The sequence below is a fragment of the Sinocyclocheilus anshuiensis genome, unplaced genomic scaffold (assembly GCF_001515605.1).
Source record: "Sinocyclocheilus anshuiensis isolate Anshui unplaced genomic scaffold, SAMN03320099.WGS_v1.1 scaffold534, whole genome shotgun sequence".
Lineage (NCBI taxonomy): Eukaryota > Metazoa > Chordata > Actinopteri > Cypriniformes > Cyprinidae > Sinocyclocheilus > Sinocyclocheilus anshuiensis.
Window position 1 is genome coordinate 1,550,143 of NW_015547712.1, and position 14,422 is coordinate 1,564,564.

At 39.5% G+C, this 14,422-nt stretch overlaps 2 protein-coding genes and 1 long non-coding RNA gene across 3 annotated transcripts in view; 2 read left to right on the top strand and 1 right to left on the bottom strand.

Moving 5' to 3' along the window:
- Window positions 1-3,240, bottom strand: part of LOC107704079 (uncharacterized) — a 6,600-nt gene extending 3,360 nt beyond the window's left edge. The window contains exons 1-2 of the long non-coding RNA XR_001635905.1: window positions 3,187-3,240; window positions 645-762 (exon numbers count right to left, since the gene is read on the bottom strand). This is a non-coding gene — a long non-coding RNA (uncharacterized LOC107704079). The remainder of the gene's footprint in view (window positions 1-644; window positions 763-3,186) is intronic.
- Window positions 1-9,782, top strand: part of LOC107704077 (cilia- and flagella-associated protein 61-like) — a 33,314-nt gene extending 23,532 nt beyond the window's left edge. Inside the window, exons 20-26 of the mRNA XM_016506920.1 lie at window positions 36-210; window positions 3,147-3,439; window positions 4,347-4,674; window positions 7,061-7,140; window positions 7,264-7,469; window positions 8,511-8,607; window positions 9,307-9,782. Coding sequence (XP_016362406.1) covers window positions 36-210; window positions 3,147-3,439; window positions 4,347-4,674; window positions 7,061-7,140; window positions 7,264-7,469; window positions 8,511-8,607; window positions 9,307-9,504 — 1,377 coding nt within the window. The 3' untranslated portion in view covers window positions 9,505-9,782. The remainder of the gene's footprint in view (window positions 1-35; window positions 211-3,146; window positions 3,440-4,346; window positions 4,675-7,060; window positions 7,141-7,263; window positions 7,470-8,510; window positions 8,608-9,306) is intronic.
- Window positions 9,783-11,216: 1,434 nt separating this feature from the next.
- On the top strand, window positions 11,217-13,073 carry insm1a (insulinoma-associated 1a). The gene has a single exon (XM_016506921.1). The coding sequence runs from the start codon at window positions 11,490-11,492 to the stop codon at window positions 12,684-12,686; it is 1,197 nt and encodes a 398-aa protein (XP_016362407.1). The 5' UTR covers window positions 11,217-11,489; the 3' UTR covers window positions 12,687-13,073.
- The last annotated feature ends 1,349 nt before the right edge of the window (window positions 13,074-14,422 follow it).

The following is a 14,422-nucleotide window of genomic DNA, read 5'->3' on the forward strand; positions in this document are numbered from 1 at the left end:
CAGGAATGTAATTTTCTATTTTAACTACACTTCAGATGCCCAGTCTCACCAGTACTGATGCCATAACCCAAAAAACCAACAGTCTGAACCCAAATCAGCCCAGACACCGACACACACGGCCCGTCCCCTCCAACCTCTTCACCCTCAACGACCAGCACGACTGCTCACACGTCCATCAGTGGCTCATGGACAACTTCGTGGAACTGACAGGTGCGTTTACTGCAAATTTACAACGATTTACAAAGAGTCTATGGCAGCCCTCTCTCCTGCATAATCTCATTTACCAAGCCACTGTTATTCTAAAGCCACGTCCAACTGTCAGAGCATAACAAGTAGCTAATTAGCCTGAGTGAAATCTCATCTCCTTCCATCCATTTACAGGGGAATATTAATATTAGCAGGGTGAGCTAAGAATTAATCTGCACAGGCAGAAATGAGCCAACGCTATCTGTCTGATTAAGCCTATTATATTTACTAATTACAGCCTCCTTTAATAATCCGGGAAGTAGCGCAATTATAAGTGAATGCTAATTATACCGTCTGCATATGAGAGATATCAATTTAGTGGCATGAGAATTTGTATTTGGGTCAACCAGAGAGGCATCGCTAGGTCTGGCTCCGAATAAGTTGTCAACACAAATTACCTGATAATAGTTTTGGCAGAAATCCTGTTGTGGTTGAAAACATCCGAGTTGTGCAGCGCTGGCTGTGCTTCAGCACCATGGACAGGGCTTGAGCGAGACCTTCTCTAGCTATTCAGCCCTGCATGAGGAAAGACAGATGATATGTAAATGAATGCTGTTTAACATAAACTGGCGTAAATATGGCATTGAAGACAGGAGCTACTGGACTGAATGCGTGAGATGTATAGAAGACAAAGCCACATTTATAAAACGGACAGTTCTGGCTCTCTAATCTGATTGGATGAGTCACGTTCAAAGACAATTTACACACACCTGTGACCGCACATCAGTTAATATTAATAAAAGGAATCCTTTTATGCAGCAAGGATGCATTAAATTCACTAAAAGTGACAGTAAAGACATTTATGATGTTACAAAAGATTTCTGTTTCAACTTTCTATTCATCAAAGAATCCTGAAAATATGGTGATACATTTTTTCCCCAAGATTCTTTGATTTTTGTTTTAATAATAAAACTAATACTAATACTAATAATACTAAGAAATGTTTCTTGAGCAGCAAATCAGCATATTAGAATGATTTCTGAAGGATCATGTGATACTGAAGACTGGAGTAAAATTCAGCTTTGCATCACAAGAATAAATTACATCTTAACATATATTCATATTGCAAAAACAGTCATTTTAATTTGTAATAATATTTCGCAATATTACTGTTTTTACTGTATTTTTTATCAAATAAATGCAGCCTTGGTGAGCATAAGAGACTTTCGAAAACATTTTTTAAAATCTTACGATTTGTTTTTTGTTTTTTTACCATTACGACCCCAACTTTTGGTCGATAGTGTGTATTATGGTAGTCATTTGCTAATAACCAATAATGAAATGATATTAAAATAATAATGCTAATAATTTAATTAATCATTTAAAATCTAATTAAAGTAATAGAGATCCAATGTTCATTTCAATTATTATAAAATAGTTTTTAATTTTGTAATATAAAGTTTTTAAATTCTAAGTGCTTTCAAAATTTTGATTGCATTATTGATCCACATTCAATATTATTTTGTATACATTAATCCTACAATGTTTTATTCTGATATATAATATAAATCATGCTTTAGTGAATACGGCAAACGTAATACTCATCTATGCAATGATTTTTCAAACCAATCATCTGTCATTATACAGAATCATGCATGTGTGCCTTACACTGTAAAAAAAATTCTGTAGTTTTTACAAAATAATTTTGGCAGCTGTGGTTGCCAGAATAATTTTGTAAAAAATACAGAAAAACTGTAAACACATTACAGTACATTTTACACATTTTACAGTATAAAACTGTAATTTACAAACAAGAACATTTTAACGTAAACCAGTAAATTCAACAATGCACACTGCTATTAAAATCTGTTTTGTATCTTTAACATACTAACAACCACCATAATAATGCAGGTGGTAAAATAGAAAGCCACGTGAAGAATCAAAGCTCATCACAAGTAGCTTCGCCACAAGCAGAAGTATATACTAATATATAGAAGGTGCACAGAGTCATTAATGCAAACACAAAACACCATCATGGTAACACACATGATACTTAAATAATGCATTAAACTTTCATTAAACAACAGAAGATGTAACATAAAGCCCAAATATACATAACTAATAGAAAAAACTATTAAAAAACCATGATTATTTAAACAAAATACTTTCAAATGTGGAGTGTCATGCAGGGAATTCTGGGAATATCAGTTTACAGTTTTTGACTGTAAATTATACATTGATTTGTTATTTTTACTTCTAAAAATTTACTTCTGTAAATTAACAGCATTTTACTGTAGAATTACATGAAATGTCTGGTTAGATATTTTACAGTTTTTCCCTGTATATAGTACGGGAACTTACTGTTAACCTATTAACAGTTTTTTTCCATAGCGTTTTTACAAAATGTTACAGTTAAAATTACACTTATTTTTTACAGTGTATATATTCAGCATGTCATTCTGTGCGTTATGTGAGCTCCGTCTGATTAGTTTTCATCCTTGAGGACTCTAATGTTAACATCAAAGACCTTCCTTCACAAAAGATCTCAATTAAATCAATCCAGCACTGATGGTATGAGAGCGTTTCTGACACTGTTTGGGCGCAGCAGTGAAAGGACATCACTTCCTTCATCTTCTCTTCCTTATTCCTTTCTTTCCCCTCATCTAACCTAATGGGACCTTCTCCGGGTTGCTAAGTGACCCTTCTCTGTTTCACAGCCACTGATATTAGCTCTCCAAATAGCCGTAATAAATTGCTTCCCTTCCCCCTTGTGGAGGCTAAATGGCCTTAAGTTTATTTTACAGTTAAGTAAACCAGCTTTTTATTGGAGGGAATGTAACTTGATGAATTCTCATTGGTATGGATGTAATAAAGTCCAGTGTTTTTCCATTTCAAATGAAGCCACTCTTTTAAATGTGACGTGTGTACCAAATGCAAAATGATGTTTGACTGGTTGGCAGGTGATGCTGTGCTATATGGAAACACCATAGACGTGTTTACCTGCGTGGAGACGCTTATGTGTTTTGGTGTCAGCGGCCGCCAGATTCATGTGGTCCATCCTCCCGAAGACAACCCAACTTCCTGTTTCCCCAACGGTTCAGTGGAGCACGCAGTGAAACAGGCTCTAGAAAAAGAGGAGGTTCACGTGCATCACGACTGCCTGCTGACTCAAATCAATGATGGACGACACACTGATCCTGTGACTTCAGTGACCTTCACCACTGACACTCAGACTCTACAACTGGAGTGTGCGGTGAGTGAAACTACCTGCAGAGGAACAGAAACATTCTTAAACATCAGTACACAAATTTTAAGGAGCCATATTATACATTTTGTATTAGTGTTTATTTTTACATGTTTTTGTGCCAAAAAACACATTTCCATTCAAAACTTTGAGGTCTGTAAAAAGTCTCTTCTGCTCACCAAGGCTGCTTTTATTTGAGCACAAATACAGTAAAAAAGAGTAAAATTGTGAAATATTATTACGTTTTAAAATAGCTGTTTTCTATCTGAATATATTTTAAAGGGGTCATATGATGCGATTTCAAGTTTTCCTTTCTCTTTGGAGTGTTACAAGCTGATTGTGCATAGATAAGATCCCTGAAGTTGCAAAGACTAAAGTCTCAAAACCAAAGAGATATTCTTTATCAAAGTTAACAAAGCTGAATTTTCAGCTTCATTACTCCAGTCTTCAGTTTCACGTGATCTTCAGAAATCATTCTGATATGCTGATTTGCTGCTCAAGATACATTTCTGATTGTTATCAATGTTGAAAACAGTTGAAAACTAATTTTTGAACAGTTTTTGTAGCATTATAAATGTCTTTACGCTCATTTTTTATCAATTTAATTATCTATTTTCATTATTGACCATCCTTGCTAAATAAAAGTATTAATTCTTTAAAAAAAATAATAATAATCTTACTGACCCCAAAATTTTGAATGGTAGTCTACATATTTTAGATTTAAGACTAAATTATTTTTTATTAAACATTCCCTTTATCTTGTTATTTTTTAAAAATGACATTTTGAGTTCTGAAAGTTACAGAATAAATTCCAAGTATTTTATTTCGTAAGATCAAGGACATTTTACAAGGATATAATATGAGCTCTTTAACAAAAATTTTTTATTTTTTTTTAACTTGCATTCGATTTTCATAGGTGTTCTTCAGCTTCTCTCATAAAACCGTCGACTACGATGCCTTCAAGGCCATCAGTGATGCCTGTTTGGTGTTCGATGGGCGTTTGGTCATAGATTCCAGCTTCCACACCAACGACCCCTCTATATACGCCGCAGGCCCCTTGACCAAATACTCCCGCCGTTACCATGCCGACCAGTGGAGCGACTCCTGCTTTAATTGTAAGGAGGTGGGGCAGAGTTTGGCATCTGTTGTCCTGCCCTTATGTGACCCAACCCTGGAGCGTCCCGCCAGCCCACCGTCTGACCACGACCACCTCATTCCAACGTATAATCAGGCCAAGATCCAAGGTCACCATTTCTCCTTCTAAATTTCTTAAGCAGTACCTAGAACAAAACATCACAGTCACTTCAGTGTAGGCTCTTTTAAACAACATCCTAGCAACTGCCTAGAACACCCTAGCAACCCCCAACAACAAGAAAATTCACTCAAAACACCTTAGCAACAGCCTAGAACACTCTAGCAACCAGAATACTCTGGAAGAATGCTCTAAAATCCACTCAAAACACCTTAGCAACTACCTAAAACACCCTAACAACAAGAACACTCTAGAAAACCCATTTAGAGCACCTTAGCAACTGCCTAGAACACCTTAGCAACCCCTAGCAACGAGAACATTTTAGAAAATCCACTCAAAACTCCTTAGCAAATGCCTAAAACAAGCTAGCAACCAAAATACTCTGAAAAAATGCTCTAAAATCCACTCAAAACCCCATAGCAACTGCTTAGAACACCCTAGCAACCCCCAGCAACAAGAACATTTGCTCAAAACACCATAGCAACTGCCTAGAACACACTAGCAACCCCCTAGCAACCAAAATACTCTGGAAAAATGCTCTAAAATAAACTCAAAACACCTTAGCAACTATCAAAAACACCTTAACAACAAGAACACTCTAGAAAATCCACTCAGAACACCTTAGTAACCCCTTAGCAATTACAACCCTCTAAAAATCCACTCAAAACACATTAGCAACTGCTTAGAACACCCTAACAACAAGAACACTCTAAAAAAATCCACTCAAAACACCTTAACAACTGCTTAGAACACCCTAGCAACCCCCAATAAGAATATTCTAGAACATTCCCTCAAAACAACATGGCAACCACCTAGAACACCCTAGCAACCAGAATACTCTGAAAGAATGCTCTAAAATCCACTCAAACACCTTAGCAACTGCTTAGAACACCCTAGCAACCCCCAGCAACAAGAACATTCTAGAATATTCACTCAAAACAATTGGCAACTGCCTAGAACACCCTAGCAACGAAAATACTCTGGAAAAATGCTCTAAAACTCAAAACACCTTAGCAACTACACTGTAAAAAAAAATCCGTAAAATTTACAGTAAAAAACCAGCAGCTGTGGTCGCCGGAATTTTACCGTAAAAAATACGGTAGCAACGTTTTAGGTTTTACGGTTTTAACTTAAATTTACAGTTAAATACCATAATTTCATTAACTGAAATAATATTAATATACTAACCTATTGAAGCACTGAAATCTGTTTTGTACCTTTGTAATACACTGATAACCACCAAATGCAGGTGGTGATGAGAAAGTCATCTTTGTCATCAAAGACAAAGTCATTCAAAGCCCATCACAAGCAGCTTTTAAATAATAACATATATAGAAGGTGCACAGTGTCATTCACACAAACGCTAAACACCATCATGGTAACACACATGAAACTGAAATAATGCAATAAACATTCATTTAACAACATTAGGTGTAACACACAACCCTAATATACAAAACTGATAAGAAAAAACTAAGAAACATAGTTATTTCAACAAAAAAAACCATCAAATTTGAAATGTAACGCAGGGAATTCTGGGAATGTCAATTTACGGTTATTCACTGTATAACAGGTATAATAGGTATTTTTAACTTCCAAAAACGGTATAATACCGTAAAATTTATGTCCAATACATGTAATGTCCTATACAGTTTTTCACCGTATATAGTAGGGGAATTTACGTTAACCATTTAACAGGTTTTTACTGTAGCATTTTTACAGTCTTTTACCGTTAAATTCACGGTCATTTTTTACAGTGTACATAAAACACCTTAACAACAAGAACACTAGAAAATCGACTCAGAACACCTTAGCAACCCCCTAGCAATGACAACACTCTAGAAAATCCACTCAAGACACCTTAGCAACTACTTAGAACACCCTAACAACCCCTAGCAACAATAACATTCTAGAACATTATAGCATATACTTACAAATATACTTAAGAACGTTTAAAAATCTCTTTTTAGTGCTTACATTTTTACATAAATTGTCCCTAGTTCATTTGCTCTTGCAAGAATCAGTCAAGTGCTCATTGTGAGTTTATTAGAGGATCCAGTGATCATTTTTATTAGGATTTTAACATTTTATAGCTGTGCAGAAGTTTAAAATGTTTAACATGTGTTGCGTCACCCAGTTTTTCCCCCTCATCTAATTCTGACTGACACCAAACTATTGACAGTTCATTTGCATAATCTAATCACGGGCTAAGTGATTATAGCAGAATGGACCATCTGTTACACAGAAACACAGCGTCTGATATGAGATAAACAGCTTTATGATCATATTTGTGGTGTTCGGGTGAAAATACTATTAATTGTGTGTTTGTAAAAACAAGAGTTATGAGGAATAATTCATAATAATTCTCACATTCACAGGGGGACGGTTACCAGGTGGCTACAATTACCTCCATGTCACAAAACCCACTGCCATCGGCAACAAAATAGTGGCTCAGAAGGTATGGTCTAAACAAAGATGGGTTTGCATTCTATCACAGTACAGTCCTAGATTACTTTAACCAAGAGTTTAAGTGTTGCATTAAGAGCTTAAAAGGTTCATCTTTATTATTCGCATCCTGCAGTGTCGTGACATCGTGACGGGCCGCACTGAAACAGGGAACTACTTCCATCTGCATCTCAGCTCGCATGATGTGGTGGAGAGTATCACGTGCCTCTCTCAGAACACACTTCCCGTCTCCGACCTCCTGTGTCTCTACAGGAAACACCAGCTGCTGCTGAATCATCTCTGCTCACGCTACGACGAGGGTTTGGTCCATGACATGTACAGGTTAAACTGTGTTACGTCAATCTTACAGTCAGAAATTATTTTTTCTGTCACAGTCGGACGATGCATTTACACTCAAAACAGACTAAATCAAGACTAAAATCAGGCCTGATTCTAAATTGCAAGAAATAGATTTCAACTTCAAGATTAAATCTGAATTTCAAATCTACAATAATAAGGCAGAACAGAAGTTTTGCCCCTTGGTTTTATGGTGAAATATCTAGATCTAGACATGTTCTTGAGAGGTTTTGTGAGATTTGCACTGCAGCCCATTTTGATTGTTCAGTTTAATACGTAAACACCAAATCAAACAACTAATTCTCTTGAATTATGCACAGGATTATTTATGACTCTCCAAACTTTAATCATATCTGTATTCATCTGGTCACACTTTATATGATGATCTATTTCCGACAGTGTGACCTCTGCTCCTAAACTTTAACACCACTGACCCTCCACCCTCAGAGCCATTGTCCTGCATTACTAATCTGTTTATGCAGGTGTGCAATCCGCTTTCCACAGCGCCACGAGACAATAGTTAAGCCACCCAGCAGCGCTGATCACACTTATTAAAATGGGATTCTTCACCGCTTTTTTTGTCGTGACTCTGAATGTGGCTCAATGTCATTACAGAAAACGGCCGATCATCAAGACCTGTGAATGTAATTGATCGACCGTGCTGCTGTATGGAGCATATTAGATGAACATGCTAAGTGGAGTGTGTGTGTGTGTGTGTGTGTGTGTGTGTTCGTTCTGTCATTATTTACTCACCCTCATGTCGTTCCACACCTGTATGCTGTTATGTTTTCCATGGAATGCAAAAGAAACATTTCTGATGAATCTTCACGCAGACCATCACAGCTCATAGTGACCACATCTGTCAAGCTCTAAAAAAGACAAAAAACAAAGCCATAAAACTTTGCATGTCTAGCAAGTTGCAGGCATGAGGACAAAATTAATGACAGAATAATGACCAAATTTAGATTTTTCAAGTGAACCATGTGTTTAAATCCAAATGTGACTTTTTAATTTCCCTTCTTCCAGTTATTTTAGAGAGAATTGGTGCTTGGCTCTTTACCACGACCGCTTCGCTGACTTTGAACAGGAAGTCCGGCAAATCATGGACTCAGCTAAACTAGAGGTCGGTTTCCTTTACTTCTACGTCTCTGTTAGAAGCATTTGTTCTGTAAAAAGTCTTTCCAGACTAACACTTTATTGCAATTATGAAACATTTTGAACCTGTACATGTCATGCACTAATCATTTTAATAATTTTATCATTTTAATTACGTCATGTGATTAAACCTGTACATGTCATGCACCAATAATTGTAATAATTTTTATAATTTTAAAGCAAAAAAAAAATCAAGTTCCTCCTAAATGCACATTGAAAAATTATAACTAAATAAATAATTAAATAAAAATCAGATGTCAGGTGAAATAAATGAGTTTGTTCAAATATGGCAGGTAAACAAATAAATACCGATATTTTTATAAAAAATTAATAACAAAATTTAAAAAAACAATAATAACTACACAGGTTCGTCGGCGCCGATAGCCTTGTAGGCAACACGCCGACATACAACGCCGCTGCGCTTCGGGCGTCCCGTGTTCGAATCCCGACTCGAGGACCTTTCCCGAACCCACCCCCTTCTCTCTCTCCCACTTCGCTTCCTGTCATGTCTGATCTGTCCTATATCACAATAAAGACAAAAATGCCACAAAAAAAAAAACATCTTAAAAAAAAAACTACACAGGTTCCACTGAAAGCATAATAAAATCAAGCATGAATAAAATAAGATTTTCATATTAAAAAAAACAAGACTTTTGTGTCTTCACAGGGTGAGAATGGTTCAGTGTCGATTCAAGAGGCTCTTCAGAAGATAGTGGACGATAAAGCAGAGTCCGATCAGTCGATGAGCCTCAGCGAGGTGTTTCAGAAAAGCGAGGCTTATTCTGCTCTGAGGAAGAGTGTTCTGGATTATCTGAAGTACAACAGATACCATCTGACTATGTACGCCCGGCCGGGACTGCTGTAATCAATTTCCATTTAATATTTACAAGTATTTATTCAGTACTTTATCTCTGGTTTCTTTATTTCCTACATTCGCTGCACCATATGTTTGGGGGGAAACACATTGTGGGGGTTGGAGCTCAAAGAACTTCAGCAAATAATAACGCTTGTTTTTGTCAAATGCAAATGTTTGGTGTGTATTGGGTGGCAATTCATTAAAATATCTGTCTTTGCTCTTTTGAAATCTTGAATGTATGTGCTGTCCAGTATTATATTATGTGGAGCTGTGAACGCAGCGGCCCCTCAGTGCGGTGGGGCAGATAAGAGCAGCAGAATGAGGGGAATCTGACCGGTTGTAAAGACGGAGAGCAGCAGCAGCTGTATGATAATGAATGTGGGGCAGAAAATCACAGACGCATGATCCAGCAGTACCACGTCACATAGCTCATGTATTTTAGTATGTTTGACTCTGGTGAGTAGTAATGTGAGCAGAGCAGATATTTAAAATAAAATTATAAAAATAAAATAAAACTTACATAGGAGATTTCAGATGCAGCAAATTAGTTTGTTGAAGTTAGGCAAGTAAACCATCTTGCCACTTAAGCTCAAAGCTGAATGTAATTAAATAAAAAATAAAATTTAACAGTAGGTTCCACCAAAATGCACATTGATCATAATCACAAAATACATAAAACGCAAAAAAAAAACGGATTCTTTTAAAATGCACATCAATAATAAAAATGTAATAATGAACATGCAAAATGCAAAACACAACTACACATCAAGTGCAATAAAATAAACTACAAATGCAATAAATAATCTTCTAAAATGCTCATCAAATGTAATAAAATAAAATAAAGCTTACACATCAGATATCAGATGTGTTTGACAAGTAAACCATATTGCACATTAAGCTAAAAGTTGGGTAATGTATGTGGAAATAAATGTTATTCCTCTAAATTGCACATCAAGTTTAATAAAATAAAATATATTTTTAAAAAGCTTACATCAGATGCAACAAATGTGTTGTTCAAATTATGCATGTAGCCCATCGGGCCCCCAAAAACGCGTATGTGTAAATAAAATAAAACGAATGCAATACACACAGATGCTCAGCAAGAGTAATGAAATCACGTGCAACAAGTGTGCTCGTCTGCAATTACATTAACGCCATTTTTGCGACGCTCTCCGAACGAAACGAGGAAGATTACGAGAAATTCCGCTACGACGAGACCGTTGCATTGGAATGACATCATCACACACGAGCACAATGCTGCTGATGGCACGGGCGAGTTTGCAGACAGGAACGAGTCCGTTTGAACAGAAGGATGGTGTGCGTCTGTCCCTGCCGCTCGCGCAAGCGTGTCTTTTGTGATGCAAACGAGAGGAGCCTCTTTTATGAATTATGTATGCGCGCAATGAGTGATTAATATGTCCCGCATTCAACTGTCGCACATGTCCTGAGCCCGCGGGCGTCTGATTTATACATTTAATTAGTCGCGAGACAAATTACGCATGCAACTTGCGAGCCTTTTTGCAGCACGAACCGATTTAGGGACGTTCGGGTTAAAACTGCGCCGCTCTGCGCGCTTGAGCATTAAAAACGGAACTTCTTTGTTGCCAATTCCCCCCTTTTAATTTGAAATTCTGATGCTCTAGGAGCGAAGGAGCCCCTAGAGGATGCTGACAAAGGCAGGGCACGTGTGCATTGACGGGAAGCATCAAAGCGTGAAAAGAGGAGGAACCAGCGTGTGCCTAAAGCATCCTAATATAATAAACCTCAGGTACATCTGCCCGAGCAATCTGCAGACCCTCCCATCTCCAAATCCATAGGGATTCCAGCTCCATCTGATTGGACGAGGCAGCGAGGGGCGAGAACAATGTCATCATTCCTGCTTAAAAAGACTGCTGCTATGCCTCCGTGATGGAAAGATCGCCGCACGCGTCCAAATATAGAACCAGGTGTGCCTCTGATTCCAACCCGTCTGAAGTGCCTTTCAGCTGGCGAAGATGCCGAGGGGATTTTTAGTCAAGAGAAATAAGAAAGCGACACCTGTTTCGTACCGCGTCCGCTTGGAGGAGGATGAGCAGGGCGCGTTTCCAGGCGCGCAGCAGGACGCGGCGAGCACGCACCGCCCGGCGTCGCTGCGCACGGACTCGGTGCAGCCGGTGCAGTTTGGGAACCCAGAGATTGTGTACCTATCTATGTACAGCCCGACCCGACCCGTGAGCAGAGAGCACGAGAGGGCGTGTTTGGAAAGGCGCTTCAATCTCGGCTCGCCCATTTCGGCGGAGTCCTTCCCGGCGGCGGCCAGCGGCTCCGATCATGCGCCGTTCGCGCCCGTGGATCTTAAAATCGGCACCAGCAACAGCACGCGAACCGGCACCACAATAACCACCAAACGGCCCGCGTCAGACGCGGAGCGCAAAGGCAAACCTGCATCCAAGAAAGCCAAAGCCATGCGAAAATTGCAGTTCGAGGACGAAGTCACCACTTCCCCGGTGCTGGGACTGAAGATCAAAGAAGGTCCGGTGGAGCAAAAACCCAGATCTCAGTGCGCAGGCGGCGACAAGCCGCTAGGCGAGTTCGTGTGTCAGCTGTGTAGAGAAGCCTACGCCGATCCCTTCTCTCTAGCCCAACACAAATGCTCAAGAATCGTCCGGATCGAGTACAGATGCCCAGAGTGCGACAAGCTCTTCAGCTGCCCGGCGAACCTGGCCTCGCACCGGCGGTGGCACAAACCCAAAACAGCGCCGCAGAAGCCGGAGACCAATAAAACCCCCGCGCCTCAGAAAGAGGAGACCTCCAGCGACAGAGACACTCCGAGTCCTGGACTCTCCGAATCCGGGTCCGAAGACGGGCTTTACGACTGCCAGCACTGCGGGAAGAGGTTCAAGCGTCAGGCGTACCTGAAGAAGCACGTGATGGCGCACCACGACGCGTGCAACAAATCCCAAAGCCAGGCGCCGCTGAACCTGAGCGCGTCTGAGTGCCACCTGTGCCCGGTGTGCGGAGAAAACTTCCCCAGCAGAGTGAGCCAGGAGCGGCACATCCGTCTGCAGCACTCGGCGCAGATCTACCCCTGCAAATACTGCCCCGCCATGTTCTACAGCTCGCCGGGACTCACGAGACACATCAACAAATGCCACCCGTCGGAAAACAGGCAGGTGATCCTGCTTCAGATGCCGGTGCGTCCAGCCTGCTGAAGCAAAGCTGTGCCTTAAACCAGTGCTTCGCTACCCACCTCTCGGATCTCGCGGAATCGGGTCGGGAAGCGCTGCATTAACCCACAGAAGCGACCTGGATGCGCACCAGATGAGACTCTTTTCAAATCTAAGGTAGTTGATCTACAACAGGTTAGACTGTTCGCTTATTTTTCTAGGATCTCCGCACAAGTGTAAAAAATATGAAAAATATGTCTTTTAGACCTAAGAAATCCTAGAACATGCCTTGAATTCACGGGCTGTACATACGTTTCCATCGTCTCTAGCTTTAATAGAGCTTGTGAATCTGTGGACTTTGACTGTAGCTTTCCAAACAACCTGCTGACAAGGGTTTCTCCCTTTAGTGTAGCCAGAAATGCCTTGAATTAGATCTTGACACGGGCATCAGCGGTGTGATCAATCAGCATTAGTTCAGCATCATTGAGAGGCTGGATGCTGACTTTACTTGCCTCTCTGAATGACTGGCCTGTAGCGTGTGTCCTAATGATCTAACTGGACACATTTCAGCTGGTATCCATCATCTGAGGTCTGATCCATGGAGCTGGTGCATGCTGGGAGAGAGAATGAGACTGATTAATAGCACTTCCTTCACTGACAATAAAGTACCAGCAATTACCCAGCTAACAGAGAACAACTTTTAATAAGTCCTCTCAAAGTTATGAACAAATGTTCTTCCAGTAACATTAATAGAACTTTCTTTTTATGGTATTAAGCAAAAAAAAAACTTTATATTAACCCTAATACAAACTTCAACATTTCTCCAAGAGCAAATGATCTGAGCTGCTTTCAACCCATATTTTTTTAGCCCTCTTACTGTACATGAACAAATGTCTGATTTGTGTCTATTTTTATTGTCCTGAGGATTTTTTCTGAAACAAAAGTAATACGTGAATTAAACCGAGATCTCCATTTAGCGTCCTCAGCTATGAAAGAGCATTAAAATGCATGTGTTTGGTGTGTCACAACAATGTGGCATTATGAAAACAAATCTCTCTCTTCATATGAGCGTGTGTCAGGCGTGTAAAGAGAGGTCACACCTGCACTCCTCTGTTTGTCATCCCTCTCTCCGCCTGCTGTCTTTCCTCAGAAGTAAACACTGCTTGAGCGGGCGGTCTGGTGCGTGGCAGCTCTTATCTGGCCTGCGCTCAGACAAAGAGATGGAGAGGAAAGTAAACACTTGCACTTTCAGTCCTACAGCAAAGCACACAAACCTCAAGGCATTTTCCAGTATGGCAGGTGTTGCTGTCGTGGACACACACACACACACACACACACACAAACACAAACACAAAGGAAATTACAGTAGAGTGAAAACACCCAGCCTGTGAAAGAGAATGAAGGCTTGTTTAGGTATGGTGCACACTTTACCAAAACTTTCCATCTAATCCAACATGCAGATAAAGGTTTAATTCACACAGATTCTTAAAAAATGTCTCATTTAGTGTTCAATGAAAGACAAAGGTCTATATATAGACACACACTACCATTCAAAAGTTTGGCGTCAGTGCGATTTTCTTTTTTTTTTTTTTTTGGTTTCTAAAAACAAGTCTCTTCTGCTCATCAAGGCTGCATTTATTTGATTAAAAGTACAGTAAAAGCAGTAATATTCTGAAATATTATTACAATTTAAAACAACTATTTTTTATTTGAATATATTGTAAAATGTAATTTATTGCTGTGATCAAAGCTGAATTTTCAGCATCACTACTCCAGTCTTC

Excerpts from the sequence above, each read along its gene's own strand:
- insm1a (XM_016506921.1), top strand. The coding sequence starts at position 11,490 with ATGCCGAGGGGATTTTTAGTCAAGAGAAATAAGAAAGCGACACCTGTT.